Here is a 17,518-nt window from a genome sequence, read left to right as displayed (position 1 = left end):
AAGTAAAGGAAATTTAAAAAGAACATGAAAACCTCCCACATTCTAAAATACATTATAAAAACGATTAACATCAAAGACAAAAATAATATCATGAGTGTAATATTTCTTTTTTTTTCTTTTTTTTTCTTTCCTTATGCTACTGTTGTTTCAATACATTGTTAAATATTTGAATATTTTTACAGAAATAAGTTTTATGTCTTTGTTTTGAAAATTTGAAATGGAAAAGTTTACTTTTATTTTCACAATAAGTAAATAGTATATAACAAAATAGTTTTACCGGGGTTGGAAAGCTGGTTGTACTTATTCCTCTCGCGAGATTTGGAAAAGAGCTGCTTACTTGTTTCTCTTGCGAGATCTGGAAGAGGGAGCTGCCTAGATGGTTCTCTCGCGAGATCTGACAACACTGCGCGCGAACCAAACACGGCGAGGATAAAGCAAGATGGCGTCTGACGGTGAAGACGTTATTGCAGTCGTCACAGTTCAGTGTTCTTAATCTGTGCCTCCATGTACACATATATGTCCTTTATTACACTCTAGTAAATAGAGTAAACATCGTTAATAACTGTTTGCATCCGGTTATATTAGTCTGAGCGCACTTTGATGCTTCTCGAGCTAGCTTAGCCTGATAGTTAGCTTAGCTTGTTAGCTGCTAACAAAGAGAGGCGGAAGTGATCAAAACCCATCACTAAGTAGAGATCAAGTGTGAGCGTAAAGTGTTGTGATTGTGTGAAAATGTGCCAAAGAACCACAGCAGAGTACGAGGAGGAACTTTATCCAACAAAAGAGGAGAAGGAGCGACAACATGAAAAACATCAAGTTGTGTTACACAGAACAGGTTTGTTTACTTCTTACTCTCACATCTTTAATAACTTTATATTTCATTAATAACACTATTCTTAAATAGATTGTCTGTAGGAAGATGAATTGTCATGTGAGGATGATGCACTGATTGTTTTACATTGTTCATAAGAAGGAGACAGTTTCAGACACACAATATTTATGAGAGGTTGATGTTTGTAACAATGTGTATCAACATGTTTACACAAAACTCACACAGTCACCGGGGGAATATTCCAGAGAGCAGGTTAAGTGCTAAGTCCTGAGTATGTAAAGCTCGAGAGTTTTACCTCCAAAAATAAGAGAGGTAAGACAAAGTCAGAGTCAGTTACCATGGTTACTGATGCTGTAAACCTAGCCTGCTAGCTGGCAGGTTTGGCAAGTTATATATTTGTGTAAAAGCTATTCTGACCTGCTATTTCCTTCATGTCGGTGTTCGTTGATACAGCCATTAATGTTCCAGTGATTGTCGAAAGAACAAAGCCTGATCTAAAGATGACATCTTGATCTCCTTCCATCTCAAACCAATTGACCGTTCATTATTAAGTGAAGTGTCTTATAGTCGCTTAAATTTGTCTTTAAACAAGCAACACTATGTCTCATCCAGTTACTCAATTAATCGGAAACTTTTCCCGTAGAACACTTGATTAAGAAAATGTTCAATAGCTACAGCCCATTACTTCATCTAGGATTTAATATTTAGCATCTAGGAGTTAAAATGTGTTTTGTTTGTGTCCTGTAGACATCCATCAGCTGATTGGACACCAAGAAGAATGTCTTCCTCATCTGCAGGGGGACAGTTTCACTTTAGAGTATCCACAGCCCTCACATTTTAAAGGGAACAAGGAGGATCCACAGCCCTCTTATTTTAATGCGGAAGGGGAGGGAGAGTGTCCTGTAGGGCAGGAGGAGGCTGATGTCAGCAAGTTTCCACTGACTGTTGTCTCTGTGAAGACTGAAGAGCATGAAGACAAACCACCTGAGTCCTCACAGCTTCATCACAGTCCAAGTAAGCACAACATCCACATATCATCTAATACAATGTTTGTGACACATGTTCATCCGGGGGCCACATTTATCACTAAAGATGAAGATATATTTGCTTTTTAACACCACCATTTAAATATGAATGCTCATCAATCATCAACAGTGTAATTGCTGGGGTGTAACCATGTGACCTAGAGGCCGTCCTCCTTACCTCACGTGGTCAAATGAAGGCAAACGTTCAATATGGCTACTGTTTATTTACCTTTAGCAGCACATATGTCAGCATATTTCAAAGATTTAGTGGTGCAGATTAGGGATGTACACCAAGTACCATTTTTTTATTGATACTGGTTCCTAATTATGTCGTCCATGAGGACCGTGAAGATTCTGGACTAAAGACACAACTATTTGTATTTTTAATTCCAGCTGACTGAGGTAACTATGACACGTTGTCACATTGAGTTCAGCTGCCGCTGCTACACATTACAATCAGCTTTAAATAATGACAAATAAGGAAGCAACAAAAGTTTGATGTGTGTGTTATTGACAAGAAGATGACATAACTGCATTTCACCTTGCACTGCACACATACAGTAGTTGACTTCTTTAAGACTTCAAATAAACAGTTGCTGATAAAAGACTTCCCTGCTGTTACAGAACATCATGTTGGAGGTGTTCTGTAATAGGAATGCTATATAAAAAGCCTTTTTTTCCCACTTTTTTAGTTCCACAAATTACATGCAGTACCGATAAATACTGGTATCAATAAGGAATATCAATTAGGGTATCATATCGATAAATTTTCAGTGATTAACATCTCTACTGAAGATACAAGCCAGATATCTTTAAAATATATATTCAACGTTTATTTGGATTTAGTTACTTCTCTGCTGTCCAGCAATGTCTTAATCAATCTAGTTTATTAGTACTAATTAGCAAAGTTTTCTTGTCTTTCTAAAGTCTTTAATTTGACAGCCCCCTCGCGGTAAAGTTGTCCAAGTGCAAACTATTTGTGACTGATAAAAGTTTTGGTGAATCAAAATTTAATACATTGTACCGGACAGTTCATTACTCAGAAGATGGCCGATAAAAATACAATCAGAATCAGAAATACTTTTATAATCCCAGGGAGGAAATTAAGATTTTCAGCACAATCCCATTCAAGAGCAGACAAACATTACAGGGAGACAGAACAGGATCGCTGACGGGTCTGCCAACTTCCGGCGCCCCTTTCAAAAAAGGTGAGAAACAGGTAAACTCTGGGAGGGGGTGGGGGGTGAGAAAAAAAAATAGTCTAAGCCTGGGCCCCTGGAGAGGGGATCCAGACTGAGGCCAAAGAGAAAACAAAAACCTCATATCCATAGCACACAGAAACGTGTGTAAGAGCGAAATATCAAACAACACAAAGGACATTAAAGGGGAACATTATCAGCAGACCTATGTAAGCGTCAATATATACCTTGATGTTGCAGAAAAAAGACCATATATTTTTTTTACCGATTTCCGAACTCTAAATGGGTGAATTTTGGCGAATTAAATGCCTTTCTGTTTATCCCTCTCGGAGCGACGACGTCAGAACATGACGTTACATCGGTACTCAACGCCATTTTTCCCTACCACATTACACGCATCGAGTCAAATCAGCTCTGTTATTTTCCATTTTTTCGACTGTTTTCCGATACCTTGGAGACATCATGCCTCGTCGGTGTGTTGTCGGAGGGTGTAACAACACAATCAGGGACGGATTCAAGTTGATTTACATAGAATGTGCATCGATTAGCACGGTATGCTAATCGATGCTAGCATGCTATTTAGGTCACTTACCAATCGACGGATTGGTAAGTTGCTCCAGTATCAAGAGATGCGGAAGTCCCTCGTTTGGTTTTTACCGGCGATGCTACGACAGAGATGGCAAGAATGTGTGGATATCATGCGACACTCAAAGCAGATGCATTCCCAACGATAAAGTCAACGAAATCACAAAGGTGAGTTTTGTTGATGTTATTGACTTATGTGCTAATCAGAGATATTTGGTCGTGGCATGACTGCCAGCTAATCGATGCTAACATGCTATTTAGGCTACCTGTATGTACATTTAAACTATATTTACATCCAGCGTTTCCTTCCACCCACATTTAATGCTAAACAAACACTTACCAATCGACGGATTTAAGTTGATCCAGTGTCAATGCGAAAGTCCTGATCGGTTGGTCTGCACATTTTACCGGCGATGCTAACATAGTATGCATGGCCGAATAGCGTCAATAGCTATCCAATAGCTATCCAATAGCTTCGGTTTCTTCTTCAATATCGTTTTCGCTATCTGCCTCCATACTCCAACCATCTGTTTCAATACATGCGTAATCAGTTGAATCACTTAAGCCGCTGAAATCCGAGTCTGAATCCGAGCTAATGTCGCTACATCTTGCTGTGGTAACCGCCACGTTGTTTGTATTGGAATCACTATGTGACGTCACAGGGAAATGGACAGTGGCTTAAGCAAATAGGGAAAATCAAGCACTTTAAAGGGGAACATTATCACAATTTCAAAAGGGTTAAAAACAATAAAAATCAGTTCCCAGTGGCCTGTTGTATTTTTTGAAGTTTTTTTCTAAATTTTACCGGTCCCGGAATATCCCTAAATAAAGCTTTAAATTGCCTTATTCTCGCTATCTTAGAAACCACTATCCATTTCCCTGTGACGTCATACAGGGCTGCCAATACAAACAACATGGCGGTTACCACAGCAAGATATAGCTACATTAGCTCGGATTCAGACTCGGATTTCAGCGGCTTAAGCGATTCAACAGATTACGCATGTATTGAAACAGATAGTCGGAGTATGGAGGCAGATAGCGAAAACGAAATTGAAGAAGAAATTGAAGCTATTGAGCGAATAGCTATTGACGCTATTCGGCCATAGTATGGGTGTACCTAATGAAGTGGCCCATATCATGGCTGCCTTATTAGCATCGCCGGTAAAATGTGCGGACCAAACGATCAGGACTTTCGCATCTTGTGACACTGGAGCAACTTAAATCCGTCGATTGGTAAGTGTTTGTTTCACATTAAATGTGGGTATCTATTTTCAAATGTACATACAGCTAGCGTAAATAGCATGTTAGCATCGATTAGCGTAGCATGTTAGCATCGATTAGCTGGCAGTCATGCCTTGACCAAATATGTCTGATTAGCACATAGGTCAACGACATCAACAAAACTCACCTTTGTGACTTCGTCAACTATCGTTGCAAATTCATCTGCAGTTTGTCCATACATCTCTGTGCCATGTCTGTCTTAGCATCGCCGGTCAAATGTGCAGACACTTTGGTACATTCAATAGGGGTCTGGCGGCAGATTTCTTGCCAGTGGTGCAACTTGAATCCCTCCCTGTTAGTGTTGTTACACCCTCCGACAACACACTGATGAGGCATGATGTCTCCAAGGTTCCAAAAAATAGTTGAAAAAACGGAAAATAACAGAGCTGAGACCCGGTGTTTGTAATGTGAAAATTAATATGGCGGGTGTGTTACCTCGATGACGTCACATTCTGACGTCATCGCTAAAAGAGCGATAAAAAGAAAGGCGTTTAATTTGCCAAAATTCACCCATTTAGAGTTCGGAAATCGGTTGAAAAAATACATGGTCTTTTTTCTGCAACTGCAAGGTATATATTGACGCTTGCATAGGTTTGGTGATAATGTTCCCCTTTAAAGCTTTTTTTAGGGATATTCCAGGACGGGTAAAATTTTTTAAAAAACTTCGAAAAATAAAATAAGCTACTGGGAACTGATTTTTTTTTGTTTCAACCCTTCTGAAATTTTGATAATGTTCCCCTTTAAAGACATTAAAAGAGCGGAGCTGATGCAACCAGTTACTTCTGCACACAGCCACAAAAGTAAATCATCAACAATACAAAACAAAACATATAGACTGTGGTGACCTCTGCAGTGTTCCACGCCATCGTCTGCTGGGTTGGGGGGAACATGGCCATAGACAGGAGCAGACCCAACAAAGCAACCAAGAGAGCCAACTCCACCCTCGGCCGCCCACCAACTCCTGGCCAGTGTCCACTCTGCATGGATGAGCGTGGATACGTCCAAGGAGACCGAGGTGTCCGATACCTGCTCATTCAGCCAAGACACTGTGAAGCTTGTCCGTCCCGGCTCTCAGTGCCAGCTCCGCAGTCCTGTCTCTTCATCCGCATCTCCTCCAGTCTCTCCAAACAGACTCTGGTGTGGCAGAGACCCAGCAGCTGGTCTCCATGGCCAAAACGCTCCAAGGAGGCAGATCCAGAAGTTCACAAAAAAGCTTCGCAGAAGTCACCAAAGAGTCACCCCTTGTCACACAGTCCCAAAGGGTCCCCAACCAAAAGGCACAAAAACCCTCATGAAAACAAGAAGGAAACATCCAGAACCCAAAAGGATGACACAAGAGCACAGAGCTCCTGCCACCAGCAGCCAAAATGAACATGTCACGTCATGGCGTAGTGGGTAGAGAGGCCGTGCCAAAGACCTGAGGGTTGCAGGTTCGCTCCCGGCCTCTTGACAGCCAAATCGCTGTCGTTGTTTCCTTTGGCATGACACTTCACCCTTGTCTCTGGTGCCGCTCACACTGGTGAATGAATGAATGATGAATGATAGGTGGTGGTGGGAGGGGCCTTAGGCGCAAACTGGCAGCCTCGCTTCCGTCAGTCCACCCCAGGGCAGCAAATGTAGCTTACCACCACCATGCGGTGTAAATGAATGATGGGTTCTCACTTCTCTGTGAGCGCTTTGAGTATCTAATAGTAGAAAAGTGCTATATAAAATCTAATCCATTATTATTATTGTTATTACTAACGTTGGTCCGTCAAACATTCTTCTAGTTACACTTTCTTAAGTGTTGCCTATAGTGTCTTGTTACTGCAGTGATTTTCAACCTTTTTTTGAGCCAAGGCACATTTTTTGCGTTGAAAAAATCTGGAGGCACACCACCAACAGAAATCATTAAAAAAACTAAACTCATTTGACAGTAAAAAGTCGTTGTCGCAATTGTTGGATACGACTTTACAGCATAACCAATCGTGCATGACTATAGCTCTTGTCTCAAAGTAGGTGTACTGTCACCACCTGTCACATCACACCCTGACTTATTTGGAGTTTATTGCGGTTTTCCTGTCTGTAGTGTTTTAGTTCTGGTCTGGCGCTCTTATTTTGGTGTCCTTTTTTCTTTTTATTCTTAGCAGTTTCATGTCTTCCTTTGAGCGATATTTCCCGCATCTACTTTGTTTTAGCAATCAGGACTATTTCAGTTGTTTTTATCCTTCTGTTTGGGGACATTGTTGTTTGTCATGTCATGTTGGGATGTACATTGTGGACGCAGTCTTTGCTCCACAGTAAGTCTTTGCTGTCGTCCAGCATTCTGTTTTTGTTGACTTTGTTGCCTGTTAATTTTTAGTTTGGTTCTGCATAGCCTTCCCAAAGCTTCAATGCCTTTTCTTAGGGATACTCACCTTTTGTTTATTTTTGGTTTAAGCATTAGACACAATTTTACCTTCACGCTGCCTCCCGCTGTTTCTGACATCTACAAAGCAATTAGCTACCGGCGGCCACCTACTGATATGGAAGAGTATTTTACGGTTACTCTGCCGAGCTCTAGACAGCACAGACACCCAACAACAACACATCATTTGCAGACTATAATTATTGCTTTGCAAAAAAACATTTTTACCCCAAATAGGTGAAATTAGACTATTTCCGGCTGTATCTCACGGTACACTAGTGTGCCGCGGCACAGTGGTTGAAAACCACTGTTACTGGACGCTATCGGTGAAAGCGACACGTACTGTAGCAGAGCTACTTTATTTACTTTTAAACTTAGTGTTAAAATCAAATCCTAGCAGAAACACTGCAACTTGTTTAGTTTTTACAGGACTAACATTAGAGTGTGTGTGTCAGTCAGATGATTATAATAATAATCATCTTCTAATAAATATAACATAATCCGTATTTACAGAGTGGGAGTGCAGAGGGCAAGTTGGATGCCACACTTACAGTACATCATCATCTACCAACATCACACATACAATACCTGATGTCTTCCAGAAGCAGCTGCTTATGCAAAAGAGCTCACTGCAGTGCTGTCATATTTCATTGGCAAACTTTCAAAGAGTTGAGAGGTGTTCTCTGATATGTGTAAGACTAGACCTCTCATGTATCAACACTATTGTTCTACACCAGGACAAAAAGTGCACTTACATCTTATGGCCATTGTTGGATTTCTTCTTTCTTCACTCATCTTCAATGAATACTCAAGTTGAATATAAAAGAAAGATGATGGTTTATTTTAAGGATGGTTCAGTACAATGCCTCACAGCACCGGGAAACAAAACATCGGTAACTGTGGAAAATAGAACACAACTTCATCGCGCTTCTTTCTGTGAGTCTCTCATATTCTCTCGCGCGAAGTGAACCGGAAGAGATCACGTGATGATAACACAGGCGAGCCTGCACTACCGTATATAACCTGTTGGAGGCGCAAAACAACAACAGCAAGCCTCTCTCTTGATACACAGAAACAGCATTAATTACAATGAGATCACATTTACTCAACACCCCCCCTTGATCTCATGACCATGAAACAGTGAAACACATTAGTTTCCAAAAAAAATAATAATTTGAATTTGTCAATCTTGACTCTTGTAGTAGGTTTGGTTAAGATGTCTGCAACCATGTCTTCTGTAGGACAGTAGACCAATTACATTTTCCCTTCAGTGAGTGCCTCACGAATGAAATGATATTTGACATCAATATGTCTGACCTCTGTCTATTAACTGGATTTTTGTTCAGTTCTACTTTCTGTTCAGGAGTGCTTCTAGGTTTGCATTCTGACATGCCAAACATTTCAAGCATCTTTTGTATGTACATCTTTTGATCCATCTTGATTTCATTCTGTTTCTGTTCAAAATGAATACCCAGGAAATAAGATATCTTACCGAGGTCTTTCATGTTGAATTTGGCGTTCATTATGTTTTTGAATTGCTCAAGTGCTTCTTTGCTACTTGCAGCAATGATCAGGTCGTCCACCCAGATGATGACAATGACTGTTTCATTTTCTGTTTGTTTTCGGTAGACACAATGATCAGATAGGTTTCTTTTGAAATTGTTTTGCTCTAAATGGTCATTTAGAAGTTTGTACCAATTTATTCCTGATTGTTTTAGGCCATAGATTGATTTCTTCAACCTAAATACTAGTTTTTCACCTGTGTCCGATGTTTTCTGAAAACCTTCTGGTTGATCTAGGTATATCTCTTCATCAATGGGGGCATGTAAATATGCCGTTTTCACATCCATCTGGTGGACGGTGAGGTCATTTTGAACAGCTATTTGCATCAATGCACGCACAGAAGTAATGTCTGCAGTTGGTGCAAATGTTTCTTGATAATCTATACCTTCAGTTTGACTGTATCCTTTGGCAACATATCTAGCTTTGAAAAGCTGTCCTTTCTCTGTGTTTTCTTTGAGGGCATAAACCCACTTTCCGCCTATTGCATTTTTCCCTTTTGGTAATGTTGTTAGTTCAAATGTGTCATTTTTTTGAGAGATGCCAATTCGTCTTTCATGGCTTTTTCCCAGCTGGCTGCCTCTGATGACATCAGGGTGTCTTTATACGTCTGTGGGACTCCACACACTGCCCTGCAACAGTGATCAATAATGTCATGGCTTTCATTGGTATCATCAATATTTGTTACATATTCCTCTAAGTATTTTGGAGGAACAATTCTCTCTCTCTTTGGGTAACGACCTCTTTGTTCTATCCTAGTCTCTGTGTTAGTTGTGGCATCATCTAACACCACCTCTTCCTCTACTTCCAGAGTTTGTGTTTGGTTGTCAACATCATTTTGTGGTACAGTTTGACTTTCGAAGCTCCCTGATTTTTCTGACACAGTGTCAGGTAGTTTGGTTTCATTGCTTTCGCAATCTGGGATTTCCAAGTCATATGCATTTGTTTGTGTGTCTTTTTCTGCAGTGTTCTTTTTGGTGAATTTTACCAGTCTGTGTTTTGACACTTTTCTTGACTGTGGATCATAGACCAAGTATGCTGGACTAATTTTACTATAGCCCACAAATACTCCTTTCTCACACCTTGGTTCAAGTTTCTTGTGAGTGTGAGTGTATGCGTAACACTCCGAGCCAAACACCCACATTTTTGAAATGTTGGGCTTCTTTCCAGTTAGCATGAAATATGGTGTGTTGCGCTAGAAGCACTCTGCCGCTTCTCCTGCTATCTTTGCTTGTTAGTTAGCTTAGCTCGCTAGTTAGCTTAGCTTGTTAGCTGCTAACAGAAGACACAGAAGTTATCAACACATCGCTAAGTAGAGATCAAGTGTGAGAGTAAAGTGTTGTGATTGTGTGAAAATGTCTACATTACAAATGTTGAGAGCGTTGGTGGATCAGCGACTAACTGCTGCTGTTGAAGAAATATTTGTAGTGTTAGAAAGAACGATAGCAGAATACCAGGCGGAACTTTCTAGAACAAAAGAGGATTACAATCAACTACTGGACGCTGTTTTCAAGAAACATCAAGTTGTGTTACACAGAGCAGGTTTGTTTACTTATTACTCTCACATCTTTACTAACTTTATATTTGATTAATAACAGGAAAAATACATTTGGAATATATAATATAATCACGATGAGCAGTGGAACTGTGTCTTCTTACATCACACCTTCAACCATCCTCCATTGCAGCAAATACATTACATTTCCTACAGGTATTATTATCACTGAAGGACTGTAGAACATGGCTAAACATGTTACACACAAAGGACGGACAAGCTAATAGTTAAGCTAGCCACTAAAGTAGCTTGAAACAAGAATAAATACGTGCTTAGTCATTTTTCCCGTTCAAAATGAATTGGCTGTTTTTCAAACTTCCACCTTTTCCACTTTTTTCAAGTGACTCAAATCATTCCATCTTCAACATGTTTCACTAAACCTTGACATTCAAATTATCATTTTTCCAAGTTAAAATTTTTTCAAAGAATGCCCAAAATTCCCGTTTTTTCAAACCCTTTTTTTCACCCTTTTTTGTGTCGACTACATTTTTCAACCCACTTCAACCGTTCCACCAGCAAATCATTCCTCTTAATGATGACAAAAAACAAAGACATTTTTTTCTCTGAAAAAATTCTTGGTTTTCCCAAAAATCCGGGAATTCCATAATACTATTTCTCAACAAAAAATGTTACCACTTCAACATTTCTCGACTGATTTGAAAAATTCCAACACCAACCATTCACTCCTTCAGAACATTCACATATTTTAGCATTTTCTACAAACCCCGTTTCCATATGAGTTGTTAAATTGTGTTAGATGTAAATATAAACAGAATACAATGATTTGCAAATCCTTTTAAACCCATATTCAATTGAATGCACTTCAAAGACAAGATATGTGATGTTCAAACTCATAAACTTTTTTTTTTTTTTAAATAATAATTAACTTAGAATTTCATGGCTGCAACACGTGCTAAAGTAGTTGGGAAAGGGCATGTTCACCACTGTGTTACAAACCCCAATTCCATATGAGTTGGGAAATTGTCCATCCATCCATTTCTACCGCTTATTCCCTTTTTGGGGTCGCGGGGGGCGCTAGCGCCTATCTCAGCTACAATCGGGCGGAAAGCAGGTTATACCCTGGACAAGTCGCCACCTCATCGCAGGGCCGACACAGACAGACAGACAACATTCACACTCACATTCACACACTAGGGACCATTTAGTGTTGCCAATCAACCTATCCCCAGGTGCATGTCTTTGGAGGTGGGAGGAAGCCGGAGTACCCGGAGGGAACCCACGCAGTCACGGGGAGAACATGCATACTCCACACAGAAATATCTCAAGCCTGGGATTGAACCCAGGACTGCAGGACCTTCGTACTGTGAGGCAGACGCACTAACCCCTCTTCCACTGTGACGCCGTTGGGAAATTGTGTTGGATGTAAATATAAACGGAATACAATGATTTGCAAATCCTTTTCAACCCATATTCAGTTGAATATGCTACAAAGACAAGATGTTTGATGTTCAAAATCATAAACTTTATATTTATAGATCCAGGTACAAATGTTTTCTCCCACATCGGTAATAAATAGTTTTTATTATCCAGATGAACAATATAATGAAATAGAATAATATAGTAAAAAGAGAATACAATGATTTGCTAATTATTTTCAACTTATATTCAATTGAATAGACTGCAAAGACAACATATTTCATGTTCACAGTGAGAAACTTATTTTTTTTTTGCAAATGATAATTAACTTACAATTTCATGGCTGCAACACATGCCAAAGTAATTGGGAAAGGGCATGTTCACCACTGTGTTACATCACATTTTCTTTTAACAACACTCAATAAACGTTTGGGAACTGAGGAAAGTAATTGTTGAAACTTTGAAAGTGGAATTCTTTCCCATTCATGTTTTATGTAGAGCTTCAGTCATTCAACAGTCCGGGGTCTCCGCTGTCGTATTTTACGCTTCATAATGTGTAACACATTTTCCATGGAAGACAGGTCTGGACTGCAGGCGGGCCAGGAAAGTACCCGCACTCTTTTACTACGAAGCCACGCTGTTGTAACACGTGGCTTGGCATTGTCTTGCTGAAATAAGCAGGGGCGTCCATGATAACGTTGCTTGGATGACAACATATGTTGCCCCAAAACCTGTATGGACCATTCAGCATTAATGGTGCCTTCACAGATGTGTAAGTTACCCATGCCTTGGGCACTAATACACCCCCATACCATCACACATGCTGCCTTTTGAACTTTGCTCCTGTAACAATCCGGATGGTTCTTTTCCTCTTTGTTCTGGAGGACACCACGTCCACAGTTTCCAAATATAATTTGAAATGTGGACTCGTCAGACCACAGAACACTTTTCCACTTTGCATCAGTCCATCTTAGATGAGCTCGGGCCCAGCGAAGCCAGCGGCGTTCTTTGGTGTTGTTGATAATGTGTTTGGCTTTGCATAGTAGAGTTTTAACTTGCACTTACAGATGTAGCAACCAACTGTAGTTACTTACAATGGTTTTATGAAGTGTTCCTGAGCCCCTGTGGTGATATCCGTTACTCACTGATGTTGGTTTTTGATGCAGTACCGCCCGAGGGGTCAAAAGTCTGTAATATCATCGCTTACGTGCAGTGATTTCTCCAGATTCTCTGAACCTTTTGATGATTTTACGGACCGTAGATGGTAAAGTCCCTAAATTCCTTGCAATAGCTCGTTGAGAAATGTTGTTCTAAAACTGTTCGACAATTTGCTTACAAATTGGTGACCCTCGCCCCATCCTTGTTTGTGAATTACTTAGCATTTCACAAAAGCTGCTTTTATACCCAATCATAGCACCCACTTGTTCCCAATTAGCCTGCACACCTGTGGGATGTTCCAGATAAGTGTTTGATTAGCATTCCTCAACTTTGTAAGTATTTATTGCCACCTTTCCCAACTTCTTGGTCACGTGTTGCTGGCATCAAATTCTAAAGTTAACGATTATTTGCACAAACAAAAATGTTTATCAGTTTGAACATCAAATATGTTGTCTTTGTCGCATATTCAACTGATTATGGGTTGAAAATGTATTCCGTTTATATTTACATCCAACACAATTTCCCAACTCATATGGAAACGGGGTTTGTAAAAGAATTCCGCTTTTCCCCAAAATTCCCAAATTTTCCTGAAATTCTCATTGAAAATAATGGTACATTTTTCAAAGTTCCACAACATCAACATGTTTCATCCGATTCACTCCTTGCCAACCTCAAACTGTTCAGCCTATTCGGTAATCACGGGCTTTCCCTTGACCAATTCCAAAAATTCCCAGAATTACACGTTTTCCGTGACATTTTTCCCCATCCAAAATGAATGAGCCATTTTTCAAAATGCCACCATTTCCACATTTTTACACCGATTCAAACATATTCCACTAGTTCTGGAAATTGAAATTACAACATTTTTCAACCCACTTCCACAGTTCCACTGTCAAATCATTCCTTTCCATCAGGACAGAAAACAAATTTGTTTTTGGAATTGAAAAAAATCCTGGTGTTCCCAAAATTCAAGGAATTCCATAAAACCATTTCTCAATTAAGTATGTTACGACTTCAACATTTCTCAACTGATTTGAATAATTCCAACACCAACCATTTCAACTCATTCAGAACATTCACATTTTATAGCATTTCCAAAAAAATTCCCGCTTTCCCCAAAAATTCCATGAAATTCCCATTGAAAGGAATAAAATGAAAGTTCCACAACTCCCACATTTTTCATCTGATTCAAACCGTTCCAACTTCAAAATATTCAGTGTGTTCAGGAATTGTGTGCTCCCTTTCAACACTTATTAAAAGAGATTCCCGGATTTTCTGGAATTCCCCGTTTTTAGGGACATTTTCCCCATTCAAAATTAATTATCCATTTTTCAATTTTCCACAATTCCCACATGTTTCAAACCATTCCACCTTCAACACAATAAATTCATCCTGGAAATTCAAACAACCAGTTTTCCACATTCAACAAATTTCCAGGAATTCTCATATTTTTCTAACCTTATTTCCAACCTTCTTTAGTGCAAAGACTCCTTTCACATTGTTCAACCCATTTCAACCGTTCCACTGTCAAATCATTCCTCTGAGTCAGGACAAAAAAAGCATGTTGGTTTAAGAACTTAAAAAAAGTCACGGTTTTCCCAAAATTCAAACTCTACAAAATCAAATCGTTCCAACATTCAAACTATTCTTACATTCATACTACATTCTGTCAACCTTTCAGTTCAACTTCAGCATTGGAGCATTCACACACAATTCTTTCAGGAATTGCTTCATCTACTTATTAGTATTATTTTAAATTAATGTAGCTTACCACATTGAAAGCGTGGACTGTATGAATGGTACCTTTCCAGTTCTCACACTAATGCAATTTGAGTGTCTAGAAACACACTAAATTAATATTTTTTATAATTATTATTAATAATAGTAATAATGATGGATTAGATTTATATCGCGCTTTTCTATTGTTAGATACTTAAAGCGCTCACAGAGAAGTGGGAATCCATCATTCATTCACACAAGGTGGTGGTAAGCTACATCTGTAGCCACAGCTGCCCTGGGGTAGACTGACAGAAGCGTGGCTGCCAGTTTGCGCCTACGGCCCCTCCGACCACCACCAATCATTCATTCATCATTCATTCACCGGTGTGAGTGGCACCAGGGGCAAGGGTGAAGTGTCTTGCCCAAGGACACAACTGCAGCGATTTGGATGTCAATAGGTGGGAAGCGAACCTGCAACCCTCAGGTTTCTGGCACGGCCGCTCTACCCACTACGCCATGCCGCCCCATAATAAGGTAATCAAGTTATATTTTGAAGGAGTAGTCAGTAATCTGATTACTTCTTCCCAGTTTAACTGTGGCGTCACTATCTAAGTGAAAGCAAAACAGATGTCATTGTTTTTGGCCAACATGTTGATTGTGCTCAAGTGGTTTTTAGAGCAGACATGTCTCTAAAGAGGAATGTGAAAATGACAGTAATTATTGTCCACCAGCAGGGGGAGCTCATCACTAGTACTACTGCGTGGAGGCTGGCATGTGGTACATTATTTTCTGTGTGTGTATGACTTATTCAGAGGGACAACAGCACACTAGTATGGATTGCAGGAATTAATTTGAAGATGTTTTTATATGAATAAGGTGGATTGGATGTTAGCCTGGGAAGGCATTCCCCTGGAGGTCTTCTTCATGTGTCAGCTGGAAGTACTCTGACTGCTGTGAGGGGAAACTGATGAGATTGTGAGATCATATGTTGGTGCAGGACAATGTCTCATGTGACTGAGCAAAGCTGGACTTTTCTCAAGAATGTTTGTTTTCACCTGTCTCACAGACCTAAAAGAAGAGCATCTTCCCTATGAGCAGGAGGAGGAACCACAGTCCCCCAACGTACATGAGGAAGACGAGACGCCGCAGACCTGTAATGTTAAACTGGCCCTTCACATTAAAAAGGGAGAGGAGGACTCACTCACCCCCTACTTTAAAGAGGAAGAGGAGGACCAAGAGCCGCCGCACATTAGAGAGGAAGAGGAGGAAGAGGGCATCAGTCAGCCTAAATGGTTGGAGGAGTTCCCAGTGACTGGTGTCCCTGTGAAGAGTGAAGATGATGAGGTGAAAGGTGAAAGTGAGGAGAGGGGAGGGGGGGAGCCTCCAAGCAGCAGCTCAACACAACACATGACAACAGAAGCTGATGGAGACCACTGTGGAGGATCACAAGCAGACAAGCTCTTAGCTCCACTATCAGATAGTGAGGACACAACGTCACACTCTCCTGACACCGATGATGAAGACTCTAAAGATGATAAGACATGTCACACTGACAACACTCACTTCACATGTTCTCACTGTCACAAAACCTTTAAATACTATAGTCTTCTGAAAAGACACATGAGAACACACACTGGAGAAAAACCTTTTTCTTGTTCACTCTGTAGTAAAGGTTTTACACAAAGTATCCATTTGAAAAGACACATGAGAACACACACTGGGGAAAAACCTTTTTCTTGTTCAATCTGTAGTAAAGGTTTTACACAAAGTATCCATTTGAAAATACACATGAGAACACACACTGGTGAAAAACATTTTTCCTGTTTAATCTGTGGTAAAGTTTTTACACAAAATCAACATTTGAAAGTACACACTAGAACACACACTGGTGAAAAACCTTTCATCTGTTCAATCTGTGGTAAAGGTTTTACAGAAAGTCGGAATTTGAAAGTACACATGAGAACACACACTGGTGAATAATAACAGTCCTGTTCAATCTGCAACAGAAGCTTTTGTGACCGATCAAACTTTGTAGCACACATGAGAAGACACCCAGGAGAGAAAGTGTTGAGTTGCAGTGTGTGTGGTGAAAGATTGTCTTCTAAGTACCAGTGTAAGAAACACAAGTGTGCTGGTGAGAACAGCAGCAGCAAATGAAACTGCAGGATTTGAAATAAACTGTCCAGACTTTCATTTTGACTTTCTAACAACATCAGCACATATAACATGTGTGACATTGTTGTTTGTCTAACAATCTTGTTAACATGCTTCTATATTTATACACTCTTTTTTTTCAGTCCATTACATGCATTAATATGCAACATTGTGTACTTTTATTAAAATTGAAACAAACTAATTTGAAAAGGTGAGAGTAAACAGTAAAATACCTTTTAAATACAATAAACATTTTATGTGTGTATATACATTCATCAGACAATTTTACACTTATTTTATTCTGTTTTAGATAGATTAGATAGTACTTTATTTATTCCTTCAGGAAAATAAACATTTTCAGAACAATCCCATTCAAGATCATACAAACATTACAGGGAGACAGAACAGGATCGCTGACGGATCTGCCGGCTTCCAGCGCCCCTTACAAAAAAGGTGAGATACAGGTAAACAAGGGGGGAATGGGAGAAAAAAATAGAAGATTAAAATAAAATAACATAAAAAATTATATCTAAGACTGAGCCCTGGAGAGGGTGTCCAGACTGAGGCCAAGGGAAAAAAAAAAAAACTCATAGCCATAGTACACATCCCTCTCACATGTGTGTAAGAGGGAAACATCAAAGAACACAAAGGACATGAAAGACATTAAAGCAGCAGATACAACCAGAC

The 17,518-nt window shown here is 39.7% G+C and overlaps 1 protein-coding gene across 2 annotated transcripts; it reads left to right on the top strand.

Moving 5' to 3' along the window:
- Positions 1-416: 416 nt before the first annotated feature.
- Positions 417-16,870, top strand: LOC133546475 (zinc finger protein 180-like). 2 transcript variants are annotated; one of them, XM_061892241.1, is made up of 3 exons: positions 417-835; positions 1,580-1,846; positions 15,744-16,870. In XM_061892241.1, exons 1-3 carry the CDS (start codon positions 733-735, stop codon positions 16,655-16,657), a joined length of 1,284 nt encoding a protein of 427 aa, XP_061748225.1. In that variant the 5' UTR covers positions 417-732; the 3' UTR covers positions 16,658-16,870. The 2 variants fall into 2 exon arrangements, with proteins under 2 accessions (XP_061748225.1, XP_061748226.1); XM_061892242.1 differs by lacking the exon at positions 15,744-16,870 and adding an exon at positions 5,776-6,327.
- The last annotated feature ends 648 nt before the right edge of the window (positions 16,871-17,518 follow it).

This window comes from Nerophis ophidion, unplaced genomic scaffold (genome assembly GCF_033978795.1).
Source record: "Nerophis ophidion isolate RoL-2023_Sa unplaced genomic scaffold, RoL_Noph_v1.0 HiC_scaffold_30, whole genome shotgun sequence".
NCBI lineage: Eukaryota > Metazoa > Chordata > Actinopteri > Syngnathiformes > Syngnathidae > Nerophis > Nerophis ophidion.
This window is presented reverse-complemented; position numbering and strand designations above follow the sequence as displayed.